General features: G+C 37.6%; 1 protein-coding gene across 10 annotated transcripts in view; it reads right to left on the reverse strand.

The window, feature by feature from the left end:
• Nucleotides 1-17,016, reverse strand: part of UTRN (utrophin) — a 1,623,662-nt gene that overhangs the window by 1,255,296 nt on the left and 351,350 nt on the right. For all 10 annotated transcript variants that reach the window (XR_007470554.1, XM_049695369.1, XM_049695368.1 and 7 more), the window contains one exon: nucleotides 12,203-12,359. Coding sequence is in view for 9 of the 10 variants with exons in the window: in XM_049695369.1 (XP_049551326.1) it covers nucleotides 12,203-12,359 (157 nt within the window). In the remaining variant the exon portion in view is untranslated. The remainder of the gene's footprint in view (nucleotides 1-12,202; nucleotides 12,360-17,016) is intronic.

Below are 17,016 nucleotides of genomic sequence, written 5' to 3' on the forward strand. Positions count from 1 at the left end.
GAGTACTGGGATGGGAATTACAATTCAAGTAGAGAAGTCTAGGTAGGCTTCACTAGGAAGGTATCACAGAGCAAACATTTGAAAGCAATGGATAGTTACCCATGTGGATACCAGGGAAAGAGCATTCCAGGCTCTTATATAAGACAGCACGGTATTGTGACTGAAGGCACAGTGTGGCTGAAACCAGCATATAAGAGAGAAAATAGTAAGAATAAGATGAGCAAGGTGTCAGTGGGAGGTAGGTCAGATGATGTAGGTTTTGCAGACCCTTGTGAGAACTGTAACCTTTATTCTGAATTACACAGGAAGTCAGTACAGGCTTCTGATTTGTCTGAATAGGAACACTCTGGCTGTTGTGCCGAGAATAACAGAGATGTAATTGTAGCTCTGAACATCTGGTAAGAGGTAGACAGATTCAAATTCTATGTTCTGAATGCAGAACCAACAAGATTTCCTAACAGACTGAACACGCAAGAAAGACAAGAGTGAAGGTGATTATCTTTTACCCAGCAATCAAAATAGGATTCTATCAGTTGAAATGAGAGAGACTGGGGAGAACAAGTTTTGAGGGGCAGGTTCAGGAATTTAGTTCAGACGTACACTAAGCTGGAGATTCCCAGGTGGAGATGGTATGTAAACATATAAATTTGGGAGTGACTGACATTTAGATGACATGTAAAACTCATCAGGAGGTCAGATGAGTTCAGGAAGGAATAAGTACAATATAGAGAATTTGGCATGGCCTGACCCCTGAGGCATCCCAATTTCAGGAGGCTGAGGAAAGAAGGAGGAACTAACAAAGGAAACCGAGAAGGAGCTACCAGTGAGGAGAGAAGAAAATTGGGATGGAGCAGTATCCCAGAAGTCAGGTAAAAAGACAGAGCAGAAGTACACTTAGTGAGTCAACAGGAAAGGGAGGACAAATAATGGTCACAACTCAGCCAACATCAACAAACAGAGACATGACAAGTTACAATGAGGGACATATAACACAGAGTGGGGACTCAGGACAGCTTACTTACTTGAGGAGAAAAGAGATGCTTGCAGTAAGTTTTAAGAGGCTTTTGCTATTGTAAAAGTGTTGCTTTATGTATGTCAAAACATATATTAATGTTTTTCTTTTTGATGCAAGCAGCTCTGGCTATATAATTTGCAGAACGCTGTGCAAAGTGAAATTGCAGGGCCCCTTGTCCAAATATTACTAAGAATTTCAAGATGGCGGCAGTAGAGCATTAAATCAAGTGCAGGGCCCTTCAAAGAACAGAACCTTGTGTGATCGTGACTGCATGGGACGCACACCCATTATGCAAGGCATCTGAACTGTAACAAATAGGTATTGCTGGTACGGCAGGATTTCTTAGCTTCTGGTTTCAAAAAGGCACTTATCTGATTATTGGAGAATGCAAGCAGAAAAAAAAATGATACAAACATAAGGAGAATATGTCAGAACATAATTTACTTTTTTTCCCAACTTGCCTGTAAGGCTAAATCAGCATATTCAGATCTGAAGTCATTACAGTATGACAGCAAAAAAGGGCAGCAGAGTCGTTAAATTTGATAGCACTAATAAAGCTACATGTAAAAAGGGAAAGAAAACAGGCTTACTTTTCACTGGTATGCAGACAAAATTTTTAAAATCTCCATAGTGTTTTAAAAGTTTTGGTTAATGCCCCTGAATGAACATTTAATATATAAATTCATTTTGGTTCCACCCCATTGACATAAAAAATGATGCCTGAATCAGAATACTAAGTATGAATGCTAAAACTAAGATAGGAATCCTCTAGCTTCTCACAGTAATAAAATGGTATTCTTCCCTACACTTCAAAAAATATGTGCACACATAAATGTATTCCTTCATCTAGCAAATATATTCAGTGTTTACTATCATCAGGCACTGTATTAGCTCCTGAACTTGTATTTTCTTTCTCTTTCAGCCTTGTTCTACATATAAACAAAGAGGGAGGGAAGAAACATCTCTTGCTCTACTGCATACTCCAAGTCACGCCATGGCTAATTTGGAGTATTTTCCCTCCAGGAGTTTTTTTTTTTTTTTTTTTTTTTTTCAGTACGCGGGCCTGTCACTGTTGTGGCCTCTCCCGTTGCGGAGCACAGGCTCCGGACGCGAAGGCTCAGCGGCCATGGCTCACGGGCCCAGCCGCTCCGCGGCATGTGGGATCCTCCCGGACCGGGGCACGAACCCGTGTTCCCTGCATCGGCAGGCGGGCTCTCAACCACTGCACCACCAGGGAAGCCCCCTCCAGGAGTTTTGATAACACTCTTTAGTCAATTCTTATTCCAAGGTCTCTTCCCAGCTAGAAGGCTACATTCTTGCACTATGGAGCTTTTCTAACCTTCCCAAGTACAATCATGATTTATCTGTGTCTCCCTGGCTGTGTGTTCATACTCACATTACAGTGCTTTTGATATCTACTTTAGTCACTTGTTTTCGAGCCTGTCTCTGCCATTAGATGGTGAAATCTGTGACAACAAAAACAATCTTAGGAACTGATGTATGCTCAGCCCCTAGGAAAGTATGTAGCAAACATCAGGTGCAACTCAAAAGTTTCCTGAATGAATAAATGAACTGTTAGATAAATGAAACTGTCTCTGGGCTAAATATGTCCAGAGGCAGTTCATTAGCAAGGGGCTGTATTGCTTGGTTTTACAGACCTCTACTTGCCTATATCTGTTGTCTACTCTTTAATTTCACCACTAGGGACCAACAATTATTAGGATGCCTTGCCTCTCCCTCTAAACTCGGATATTCTATGACCCTTTGGGGTGAGGTTCCAGTTACCCACATCAGGCTTGGGAGACAAATGCAGTTAACTGAATGAGGTGTGGCAGGTAGGTGCAGGCTCACATAGAGAACTGCTGCTTCAGGTCTTCACACAGACTTTGCTAACAGACCTTAGGGGGCTCTGCTTTTAGTAAGAAGGCAGTCAACATAGGTGGCAGAGGCTGAAGGGGAACTTGGGAAATAATTTAATCAATTTTAGAAGAAGGCCAATTTTTCATTAGGTAATTTCATAACACAGCAAGACACTGAAATTTCAGGTTTGCAGACAGAGTGTCAGATTACTTTAGTAGGGAGAAAACACACACACACACACACACACACACACACACACACACACACAGAAACTAAATTTAATGGTGGAGTGTTGCTGTTTTAAAGACAATGTTATTCTAATGAGTAAGCTTGCAAATGTATCTTGGCAATTCAGTTTAAGGCCCAAATGTCCTGATTCTTATATAATGAGGTTTGAATATAGGAATTAAATTGGGTTTAATTTAAAGCAAAGGACAGAATAGCCCTGAAGGAATGGAAAAGCCCCTAAGATATTGTACCTGAATCATACACTTTCAATTATTCTTGGTGATTTCCTTTTCTAAAGTCAAACATGTATTATACAGCAGAAAGGGTGTTAGAGCTCTGATAACTGCTCCTACCTAAGTTAATAGGTACATTGTTATGAAAATGAAGTGCAAATTGAATAGCAAAAACTGAATCTGCAATTTTATCCAATGTACAAGTATCTGACAAGTAAATTCATAACATTACAAATGAACGCTACATGCATTATAGGTGCTTTCTAAGTAATCGTTGATTGAATGATAATCTCACACTTTTGAAAGTGAAGCTACATATAAGTGACCTCACTTTCCAAAACACTTTTTAAATGATACTACAAATTTAAGTCATTAAGTGGGAAAATTCAACTATCAATTTATTCTAGAAGTCATTAGAAATATTATATATTTTAAAGTAGTAATTTATTTTGACATTTGACGGGATGAAATTTGTACCTACGTGAGAAAAAAAAATATGATTGTGTTGTTTACCAGATACCTAAAAAGTTTGGAAGGTGATTCCTGTTTAATTTAACAGGTTGACCCTAGATTGTAATGGGGGGGCTAGTTTTGCTGGACAGTAAATAGCAGACATTAATATGGTTTTGTTTAATTAAAACAACCCATATAGCCTAGACAGTTTTAAACAAAACAAAAATGATCAAAACTTCAAGACAAATTCTCAGCAATTATGTGAGATGAGATTAGCCACCATTTACTGAGTATTTACTGTGGACCAGGTCTCACGCCAAACAACCATCAAGGCACTTTGACTTATGATTATGATTATGTTTTAACAAGTCTGCCTATGTGATAGGTTGTTAAAACATTGAACAAAGTATTCATTATGGTTGTTGCTGAAAATCTATTAATGTTCTGAGTCACTGGTTTAAACATCCAAGAAAGTAGAGGTATTTAATTAAGGGTCCAAAACATATTGATGTTTCATAATATCAGTTCCTGGAACATTTACATAACAGAAGGGAAAGATGCCAATCCGTGAGTCACCCACTTCACTGTATGAGGTGGATTTTTGAGCTGAGCCTTTGCTGTGGGGCTTTCTGCGTGCTCATTGCCTAGGACTGCGGCTACATTTTTCAATAAGCATCAACCCTACTAACTACTTAGCTTTTCTGATTTGTTTCTGGTCTATGGAATGTTTGTTGTATTTTGAAGCCCAATTTTGCCATGCTTGATTTTCTGTTTTTTACATTTTATCTATAATTCTTAGGTGTTTGAGCAGATGAGGTGCTTTGAAGTATGACCTTACAGTACCTCTGACCTTGAAGTCTCAGAGCCATCACCTAAACATTTAAATATATAATATTCCTTCTAGATACAGTCACAAGCATAGAGCGTTTAGGTATAGGAATGACTAAAATACGTCACTGGAGTGGAGGCTGTGCCTTATTGCCCTCTGTATATTCAGCATCAATGCAACATATACGTCATTCCATGAATAGTGGGGGTGGACGGATGGATGGATGATGAAGTGACTTGCACTGCCATTGTCAAAGAAAGGTTGTGAAAAGTGTCATTAAATCACTGATGTACATATAAAGGACTAGAGTATAGAAATATATGTGGGACTCAGAAAACTTTGAGAATATATGAGTTCCCATAAACCAACCCCTTTGTATCTGAGGTGACTGAACACCGATATCTGAGATACCAGAGTCTCTTAACCATCTGCAGATGGTGCAAGCAGACTGGATCCAGGGTAAAGAGATGCAAATGTAAGATAATATATACTATTTGTGTTCTTTTACTTATAAACACTCAAATATTGCCTTTCAAGGTAATTAGATTCATGGTTAAACATATATAATTTGCCTATTAGCCATTAATAAGTTAACTAAAGGCAGTGCATGCAGAAGTGTCTCATGGGTTTGGCCTTTCCATGATAAGCTGTTTTCTTTTATTAAGAACAAGAAATAAATCACCTTCCAGTCTCTAGGCTCATATCTTATCCCATATAAATTCTCAAAAATATTGTTGCTTCAATGGCTTCATCCAATTATTTGAGGAGTCTAAGTTTTTTTAAGGCACCAATAGGCTAACACAATAAGTGTATGTTATGATGTCAAAACTTATAGTGCCCAAACATAGTGAATCTAAGGAAAAATACAAAATGCAGACACAGAGCAACTAAAATTTAAAATATACTATAAAATAAGTCCTAGTTTAAAGAATAACCCCAAACAGCTATTGCTTATTGAACACTTACTATTTGTACTCTGCTAAGTGGTTTATACATAGTGATGGTCAGAAACAGGATAGCAGAGATTGGAGAATATGCCCCAACACCTAGTTTATAGGGCTAGTGTGTGGAGGCGGGGTGGGAATTGAAATCAGATCTACCTAAGCCCATGTGCTAGGTTCAATCACTCTGTACAGACAAGGCCAACATAAGGTGCCTAGAATAGAGAATAATACACCACTATCCAAGTGAGAAGAGCCAAAGAAAAGTTTTCAGTGAACTTGAAAACAAACACTGCTGAGGATATGCGTTAAGTAGTCAGATATCTACTTATAATTATTTTCTTCATATGACTCCTTGACAACAGATTTTGATATCACTGGAAGCGACTTTTGAGTCGCCTAACAGTTTTCCAGCATGTAGTAACCCCACATCCACCTAAGGTTCTGAGACATAGACTTGTTTTTTAGTTTGTATATAACAACATCACTGAAAATTTTAATGTAAAACTTAAGTGTTAATTAAGTGTAACATCAGCACAGGTGGTTTTCAGATGTATCTGGCAGATGTGTATTTGTCTTGTCCATAGCAGAAGAACATATGGTATCTCTTTCTAAATTGATCTTTACAAGACTTGTGTACAACGATATTTAAGACTTGCATTTATGTGATCATATCTCCTGGAATAATTAACAAATCAGAGTTAAACTTCTTTGCCTCGTATTTAAAAAGAAATCCATCTAGTAATCTCAAGATATTCTAATTGAGCTTGGAGAGATTATGTCAAATTAATTCAACTTCCTTAAATAGTAGTGTGTGGTTCAAAATAAAGTAAGTCAGATAGCCACCTGTAAAATGAGAGAATGAGTTTGAAATCAAATACAAGGTCCCCTCTTTCTATGGGAAAATTTTAGAGAACAAAATATCTTGCCTAATATCAGTATCAAACCACTTAAGGGTTGATTTTGATTGTTCTAACTACGTATATACTTTGAAGTCATAAGGCAAGCGTTCTTTGAAGTTAAAAAGATTTTTTAAAATTTATTATGACAGAGACTTAAATACCAAGAAGTCAGAAAAAAATTACAAAGTTTGTAATAAAAGAAAAAATGAAAAGAAAAAGACTAAATGCTACATTTAATGCTAAACATATCTGTGAAAAAATTAGTTTAAAATTATTTTATGTTCTGTTTAAAGCTACAACATAATGTTATAATTGAAGAGAATTCTACAATCCCTTAAGGAAAAAAGATTGGTAATAAATGTGCACACGAACTGAAAACATGCCTGAATTATAACCAAGGGACCAAAGTAGGGGATTAGAGAAATGGGTGGTTAGGCAGACAACCAGAGATTTGGGACAGCAATGTGCAGTTCACAGCTCAGCCACAAACCTTGTTGGCAATGACTCCTCATAGCGCAGAGAAGACATAGGAACTGTAAGTTTGAGAGCTACAAACATAGGATCTCCCTGACTGGAAGCTCCATGCGGACAGGGACTGTGTCTGTTTTCTGTACCTGTGTCCTTCTGGTGTCTTAGAAACTGCCAGACACTAAGTAAATGATAAGTATTTGCTGGAAGTGAAGGAAGGAGGAAGGAAAACTCAGATATCATTAAATCATATGCCTCTCATTTGCTTCCACTGTAAATAAGGGGATTGGACTGAATTATTTCTTGGGTTCCTTTCAATCCTAATAATTGACAATTCTAAGTTGCACACACACACAGACACACATAAGATTTTCCCTGATAAAAAAAATCAGAAGACCAGGGGAAAAGATATCTCTAAGGACATGGGAAAGAAAAATCTTGCCTGAAACATAGAGCTACCACATGTACACCCAAATGGATTTTGATTTTAAGAAAAGATTGAGGATAAATTAGAGAATTAGGTTAGAACATAAGCAAGCCTGAGGTTCCACTACAGTTAGACTATACAATGCCTATAGCTGGCAAAGTTCAGTAAGAAAGGTAAACTACTACAGGTAGGTGTCACATCTTTAAATATTACCCTGATTGTACTAACTATAGTGATTTGCCCTCCTTGTAATAATTTATAGCAATTAGAAACATTACTCTTGGCAGTTGGGAAAGAAGGTTACTTATGACAGAATGTGACTGTATTTGGAGATAGGGTTTTTCAAGAGGTAATCAAGTTAAAAGGAGGACATTCATTAGGGTGGGCCCTAATCCAATATGACTGGGGTCCTAATAAAAAGAGGGTATTTTGAGCAGTTTTAAGACTTCACCATGTGAAGACTCAGGGAGAAGACGGCCATCTACAAGCCAAGGAGAGGGCCCTTATAGGAAACCAGCTCTGCTTACATCTTGATTTCAAACTTCTAGCCTCCAGAATTATGAGAAAATAAATTTCTGTTGTTTGAACCACCTGTTTATGAGCTTTATTATGGTGGCCTTAGGAAACTAACACACGTCTCCACAAACTTACTCTGAACACTATTCCATAATTTATATCTCCTAGCATCTTAGCCTGCTTAGTTCTCAGAGTTAAATATGAAGCTTTTGACAAACGTTAATAATATATAATATTAAGAACACTTATAGTTTTGGATCATTGATAAATTGGAAGGCAGACTATGATAAAATATGTTCTAGAATCTAGAATCAACACAAACCTCTACAAAGGACTATTTCCAGTGAGGATACAACAGTGAGTGAGAACACATACTCAGAAAATCTGGGCTATTCCTATAAATCACCTAATACATAACTCAGAAAGTTAAAGAAGTACAGACTGTTAAATGGAAACTCTTGACTTACTGATAAGAAAAATCCCTCAACGGTAGTCTGGATCATGCACAATGTGCTAAATGATAGCTATTGTGATGAAGAAGTAACCTGAGAAAGCCTAGAACGAGGCGCCAAGAAATCTAGAAAGCAGGGACAATCTATATCCAACTTACACTACTCCCCTCCTCCATCCCCAACTAAGGGGATTTTGAGTAGTTTTAAGACTCAAAGGATTAATGGAATATGAAAACATCATCTTTATATTAGAATTCTAAACTATATCACCATTACCCTTCCTTCTTTCATCATCATTTTGACATCTGGCTCTCTCTCATGGTCCTGGTGATTTTATTATCCACACAGACAATCCTTCCACTACCCAGCCTCTCAGCTCCTCAACCTGCTCTCCTCTAAGACCTTATTCTCCACCCAACTCGCACAGCTCATTTTAGCAAAAAGACACTGGATGTTGTCATAAACCATAAATGCACCCCTCCATAAATTCGACTTTAGCGTCCCTTCTCTGACCACCACCTGTTTTCTTTATAGAACATGCTCCCAGTTTCCCAATTTGAACAATTCTTCAGCCCCCCGAAGCGCTGACTTTGAACACTGCTTTACTGCCCCTCACATCTCCCATATCCTCACATCTCCCCTTAGCCAGCCTCAATCCCATAAGCACCCATTATACAACTCCCTTGTATTTCTGTAACTCCCTGGCCCCTCTCTTACTCCATCACATTTGCTTGCTCCAGTTCAGCTCTCCAATTAATTCCTCACCTTCACTGGAGCAACTAAACATGGATGAAGAAAAACATTCACACTGGCTGTTCTCACCTTAAGTTCATGAGCACTGACTCCAGGTCGGCCTGTTATGCTGCCCTGCGGTCTTGGTATATTTCCTAGTTTATTGATGCACCCACTTTTACACTACATTTTCTACCTCCCCTCTCCTCAGATGTCCACATCTTCTTCCCTTTTCTTATATTCAGTTGTTGACCTTTCATCTTATTTCACTGAGAAAACAGAGACAATAGAAAGAGAACATCTATATGTTCCCACACCCACATGTACCAATCTACCTTCATCTGTACCCATATATTCCACATTTCTTCCTGTTAGACTGGATGAGCTCTTCTACCTAATACAAATGGTTCCACTTGTACACTAGATCCCACCCTATCACTGTTCCTATGTGGTATCCTCCCTCCTGCGTCACTGATTTTTCCTGCTTTACAGGATCATTCCCATTGTCGTAGAAACATGTTGAATTATTCTCCATCTTTACAAAACCATTACTTGACCTCACGTTCTCCCTCCAGTTAGTTTCATTTCTTTGTTTCCTTTGTTGTAAAAATCCTTGAAAGGGCTCTCTATACTCCTTCTGCTCATATTCTGTCTTGAATCTACACCAATCAGGTTTCCAACTTCACCACACCATTGAAATGACTCTTGTCAAGGTCAACAAGACTGTCTACAGATGGTCACTTTTCTGTTCTCATCTTATTCTGCCTCTCAGCAATCTTTGATCCCCGTGATTACACCCTCCTTTATGAAACACTTTCTGCCTCTGATGTCCTAGACTCTGTTCTCTCTTGACTCTTCTACCCTCTGGCTCTGCCTTCTCAGTCTCCTCATCTTCCCAACCTTTAAAGGCAGGGTGTCTCAGGGCTCATGTCTTGGAATTCTTGACTCCCTGGATCATCTCATCCATTTCCACGGCTAATATATATGCCGATAATTTTGATTTGTTGACCTTTCCCTCAATATCAGACTTGTATATCTAACTGCCTAATAAGCATCTTAAGCTTAAAATGTCAAAAAACAAACTCTTAAATTTCCTCCCCAGACTGCTCATCCAGCAGTTTCCCACATCTCTCTGAATGATACTTCCATTCTTCCATTTGCTTTGTCCAAAAATCTTTGACTCCTGACACTACATCTCTTCTCTTTTTCTCCCAGCCCATGCATCTAATCCATAAGCAAATCCTGTTGTTATTTCCAAATATATTCAGGAACCAGTTACTTCTTACTATCTCCACTGGGATATCCTTGTCCAAGTCATTGCCATCCCCCACTTGGATTACTGAAATACATTCCTGAACTCCTGAACTTCAGGTCTCTATTTGAAAATCACCCCACTCACGGCACTTTCCTAAGCTTCTCCACATAAAGTAACACTTCTGCTGCCTATACTATCCCCTCCTGCTCTCTCTCCTTGACCTTGCTTTACTTTTTTCATGGCACTTACTACCATGGGATATATTATATATTTATTGCTTATTGGTTGGATGTCTGTATCGCTCAGAACCAGGCAAGAACTTATGTTCATTTGTTGATTCACCAGTGCCTAGAATAGTGCCTGATGCATATTAGGCACTCAGATACTTGCTGAATGAACGAACTGACATTATCATCAGCATCATTATCAATATTATCTTTATTATCTAACTGCCTGGGTCCAGAGGGTTGAAGCAGAGCAACTGCACCCTAAGACAGAACAAAACACAATCTAAAACAGGGTAACCTTGGTGGGAGCAGGAGTTAGAACATGGCCAGCAAATGTCAATGCGCACTTCTCTTGTTAAAGCTAGAAGTGGACGATCATTTCCTACCTCAAGATTTCAGTTTTAATCAAAATGGTAGCATATGGTCACAAGCACATTTTATTCCTTAACAAAGCACTTCTATTAGAAGAGCTTTGCATTATTCTACTTCATCACTAATACCTGAATCCTCAAAAAGGGTATATAATAATTTATAGAAGGGAAAACTGTAAAAAGTAAGGAGAAATTGACTTTCTTAAATCAGTAATTTTAAATCTTCTATCATCATTATTATTTTTTGCATATTACATACCAACAGTGTCTTCCTTTTTTATTTTAATCTTAGAGCTATTTCTCTATCATATTCTCTTTTCAAGTACAAAGAGAAAATTTACCCAAATGGTAACTTGAATAACCTGGTCACAAGCCTTAAAAATAAGATAAATTTCAAGGTCTTATCATTCTGTATTGAAGGAACTTATAATATAGAGGATGTCTTCCTTTAGAAGAAGCATGTGTTAGCATTTTTCATTTTTTAAATGAGAACAGAGTTCTAACAACACATTAAAATGTACAGATTTAGAATAAGAACTTGCGTTGCATGTGAAGAGGAAAAAATATAACAAAATAAGGTGATATATGAGAAAATGGGTATGAAGATATATTATATAAATGAATGCAAAGTTAATGAGGCAAAGAATTTAAATAATATAAGGTTATAAGAATTAACATGTTAGTTGATAACTTCAGTGTATCTGCTTTTCAGAGTAAAAGTACAAATTTGCATAGAGATAGATATTTGAGCAGAATAAAAATGTGACAAAAAGGGTCTAAGTTCAGACAAAAACCCCGCAAAACCCATAGAATGATCTTAAATACAACGGTCTTCATTTGCTTTCAGATTAATATCTATTCTATTTTCTTACTACTACAAGTCCTTATTTTTTCTACTTTCATTTAATAAAACAAGATAGTATATAATTCTTTATGACTCTATAACTTCTGAATTTAAGATTAACTTACAGTAAAATTTCCCCCAATATATTATTTTAAAATCTATTAGAAATAGATAAATTTCATGATCAGCTAAAAGCAATATAGTGCTTTAGATACCTGCAACGTTTGAAAAAACCTTCAGTTAAATATGAAGAGAAAACTTAATTTGAATAAAAAGGGAGCGATGCATGCAATTTGAATAAAATGCCTAAATACTGATAATTAGGAACAGAGGAGGAAAAAAACCTGTCATAATTGGTTCCACTCACATATTTATTTTATTTTGAGTACTTACTTCACCAAAATCAAAATGAATGAAAAAAAGGAACCCACCGTATGTGATCAACTTACTTTACAATGATCATACTGGAGTTGTAAGGCTGGGACATCCCCTCCAATAGGCATTTGTTTTCTAAGCTCTTCATCTTTCATATTCAGCCATTTGATCAGTTCTTCTAAAGACGTCAGCAACCTGTTCCACTTCTCAGCACTGGCCTCCAAATGAGCCCTGTGAAAAGATAATGCTGACCACATTTAGACATTTGAAACGGATCCAAAAAACTATGTACCTTCCTTTAGCCTAATAATCATGTACAACCAACTAATGCTCACGTCTAAGAAGGAGGCTGAAACTTTGTAAAAAGAATATATACTTCCTGTAAGAAACAGTTATTTCGAATAAGCTAGAATATTAAGGATATGTTGGTAATATCTGTCAAAAGTTAAAACATACACCTCCACACCACAAAGGCATCAATATGAGGCTCTCAAGAAGAATGTCCATGATATAATGCAAAATTATTTAAGCAAGTTTCAGTAGTTTATGTATAGTATATATGCACATTCAAATGTAACTTTTTTCTCATTTCATCTATATATACAAAGAGACGGATAGAGAAGAAATCATACGCATATAAAATTTTTAGAAAGATACACACCAGATGCAGTTACTACTGAGAACACCATAAACGCTTAATTTTTATATATTTTTGTACTAATTGAGTATATGCAACAGGCTCGTATGATTTTTCCTTCCAAAAAAGCTAATTTGAGGGGGGAAAATTACTAATGTCTTGATTTCTCTTGTATTCAAATAAATTACTGAAAGCAGAACATCACCAACATTTATCTCAAAAAGTTGAAAAACAATAAAGGATTACTTGGACAGAACACTATTTGGCTTATGGCTGACTGATGTCCAGTGACAAATGTTATGAATAGAAAACAACTGAGCAGAAATCACTGCAGTACTTTATACTCGGATTCAAAGATGAGGTCTTTGTTTCAATAATAATTTCTGTTTTTAGCACAGAAAAGTATCTTCAGGTTTTTAAATTATGAACTTCATAATTAGGGAACTATGTTTAGGAAAAATATTTTTTATGTGATGAAGCCTTCAATAAGAATAAAGCCTTTGAAAATAGAAAAGTAAATAAGAAACAAGTTTGCTAGTTGCTCCTGCTAGATCCTTGGAGAAAGCCCAAAGCCATGGAGAAAGCCCTGCCTCAAGCCCACACCACATGAGTTGGATTTAAAAAGATAAGTAAGTCAAAAACAACTCGAGAGACTCAAGGAATCAGTGTTTCCTCAATCTTGCATCACCCCAGTGGACAGACCATAAATGTGGACTTACATGCTAAACTGCATGAAATGGAATTGTCTTGACTGTCCATAACCTTTCAGAATGAAAGGGGCAAGGCTGATGGAGACAGACATAAGCCTTGTTACACAACAGCTTCCAAAGACTAAAGATTTATGATAGCAAAAGATGACTCATTTGGGGCAACCCCAGGTACAAGAAATCTCTGTTGACCATGTTTCACATCCTCTCATACCACAACGTTCACCTTAACATTGGCTTATGATCCCCACTTCCACAAAATTGCTCCTTTACTGAGTGATATGAAACAAATCAACCAAGCACAGCAACTACTGCCCCTCAGACCTATCAGGAATTTCCTTTTTGGACATCTGACCTACTTGAGTCTTTGTCTCAAAGCTAATAGCTCTGCTATAGTTCATTCAAACAAATATTTCCCCACTGATCACATTAGGTGGTATTCCCAGCAGTGGATATTCAACAATATCATAAGTCTTGTTTAAAAGTTCATAATGTTTCCCAGAAGAACAACTATGTATCTCTGATCTTTAGTTCATCTCTAATTCCTAAAACAATGACCATAGTCTATCAGCCAATATTCCTGGCTAAAAGAAAAAAATGGGAGTTCTGCATATCTCTAAAATACCATGTGGGCTTCCTGGTGGCGCGGTGGTTGAGAGTCTGCCTGCCGATGCAGGGGTTACGGGTTCGTGCCCTGGTTCGGGAAGATCCCACATGCCGTGGAGTGGCTGGGCCCGTGAGCCATGGCCGCTGAGCCTGAGCGTCCGGAGCCTGTGCTCCGCAACAGGAGAGGCCACAACAGTGAGAGGCCCGTGTACCGCAAATAAAAAAAGTTAGGAGTACAGGGGCTTTCCTGGTGGCGCAGTGGTTGAGAGTCTGCCTGCCGATGCAGGGAACGCGGGTCCGTGCCCCGGTCCGGAAAGATCCCACGTGCCGCGGAGCGGCTGGGCCCGTGAGCCTTGGCCGCTGAGCCTGCGCGTCCGGAGCCTGTGCTCCGCAACGGGAGAAGCCACAACAGTGACAGGCCCGCGTACCACAAAAAAAGAAAAGAAAAAAAAAAAAAAGGAGTACAGAAAGAAGTTTGAGGTATCATAATTATAATTTGAAATTCTATTTTATTCTCTTGTACTTACAGTCTTTTCTGTTCATTCTACAGGTGCTATGATTAACCTCACATTACAAATGCTTTAATGAGATTCTGATTCTGTTTGAGGGCCAGCTTTTCTGTGTTCATACTGATTAATTTTAGGCCAAATATGTCCCTGATAAACAATACTTTTACTTGGCAAAGAACAGAACTAAATAATTTCAAGTATATTAACTGAAAATTCTCTCTTCCAGTTACAAAGCATTTTGTCCTCAGTATATTTGAATGAGTTGGTGCAATTTCTTTCCAGTATTTTTAAATCCAAAAAATAAATACTGGACTTCCCAGGTGGCGCAGTGGTTAAGAATCCACCTGCCAATGCAGGGGTCATGGGTTCGACCCCTGGTCTGGGAAGATCCCACATGCCGTGCAGCAACTAAGCCTGTGCACCACAACTACTGAGCCTGCGGTCTAGAGCCCGCGAGCACAACTACTGAGCCCGTGCGCCACAATTACTGAAGCCTGCACCCCTAGAGCCTGTGCTCTGCAACGAGAGAAGCCACCACAATGAAAAGCCTGCACACCGCAATGAAGAGTAGACCCCACTCGCCGCAACTAGAGAAAAGTACACGCGCAGCAACAAAGACCCAACGCAGCCAATAAATAAATAAATAAAATATTTAAAAATAATGAATATTGATAAATAAATAAATAACAGCTAGAAATCAGAAGTCTTTAGTCAATTAAGAAGTGCTTGAGTGTCTTTGTGTGCAAAACACTTATGCACACACCCTGACCTCTTATTTCAGATTATTTGATCCTGCATCTTCAATGTCTATAGTTTAACTCTTTAATCAATAACCAAACCAGACATTACATTCCTATGACATCTATTTACACACTCATTGTATTGAAGAACATGATAATGTCTTTTCCAATGCAGTTTACTTTTTGACTGCACAGAAATAATGAAATTGATCATTGAAATCTATGGCATTCAGCATTGAAGAACTGTTTATAAAGATGAAGGCAATACTCTTTTCAGCGAGATACTAAAGGGACTTCGAAATAAAAAAGATAACATTGGTCTATGTGCTTCTCTATATCTTTCTTTTTCCATAGTAAAAAGCAAACTGATGTGACAGAATCTCTGCCGGGAAAATCTGTTCTGGTTATTCTCTGATAGATTATAAATATGTGTTTGGTGGATTACTACCATATGCCCAAATAAAAGCATGCTTCTGTAGTAGCCTTCAGTGTCCTAGTTTCAATTTAATTCTTTCATCTTTCAAGATGAAAGCCTTTTCTTGGGCACTGGGTTGAATGCTTTGCAAAAAGAAACCTTACATTTGTGTTTGGTATAGTTGTACTTTTTCAGTTTTACTTGAAACATTCTGAGGCTTATATTTCCCCAAGATTACAGTTAAGCAGTCATCACTCATGCTTTCAGAATCTTCACTTAAAATGTTTCTTTATCTAACACATATCTGTGGGCACTCACATTTTGGATAAGAGACTTTATTATCCTCTCATCTGCTTCAGTTCATTCTTTGGGTACCTGACATGTGCAAAGCAATAGATACTTTCATTGCATGTATTAGCAACTCAGGGTGATGTCTACTTCAGAAAATGCTTCACACAAGTTAATTCTTTTTAGATTGAGTCATCTATTTTACAACTCTCTAAACATTTTTAAATGACCAGTTATTTTTAAAACTATAATATGAAAACTTTTTGAACATAAACATCCATAAAAATGGCACCTCATCATTTAAATATTGTAGAAAAGCAACTATGGAGAAAACTATGTATTAATATTAATATCTATTTTAAATCACCAAAAGCCTCTACCTTTCATGTTTCTTCAAAGAAGTTTTTATCCCTTCTCCCAAAGTACAGATACAAAAAAAGAGAGCAAACAGTGTGAATGAGTAAGAGGAGCACTTATTAAAATAAAATACAGTTTTTCAGTTTTTCAATAAAGTCAAACATCGATGGAGCACCCACTGTGATATCAGGCACTACACTGGTTCAGAAATAGAAGGCTCTAGGGTCAAGTTAGGGGGAAGACAAGTAAACCAAATATACTCTGAGACAGGAAACCTCACAACAACTCTCTGAGGCAACTACAGCTCAGAGAAGGAAGAACTTGCTCAGGAAGCCATGGTGAGAATCTGGAATCCACACTAAATTCTAATCTCTTTCCACTATGTTGCTCTCATCATGGACAGCACTTAAGAGGGCAGATAGAAACTGCCAAGGTATATTTGTAGACAAGTAAAGATACATTTGAAAAGTGGTAGGTCTGCCAAAGAATTTGATGACTCAAATTAAGAGGAGTAAAGATATACTATCCCCTGTTGTGTAAGGAAGAAATGCACAGAATTAAATACCCATGTTGGCATTCTTACTACAAAGAAACTTTTATTTTATGGTAATACCCATAGGTTACAAATT

Source organism: Orcinus orca, chromosome 12 (genome assembly GCF_937001465.1).
Source record: "Orcinus orca chromosome 12, mOrcOrc1.1, whole genome shotgun sequence".
In the NCBI taxonomy this organism is placed as follows: Eukaryota; Metazoa; Chordata; class Mammalia; order Artiodactyla; family Delphinidae; genus Orcinus; species Orcinus orca.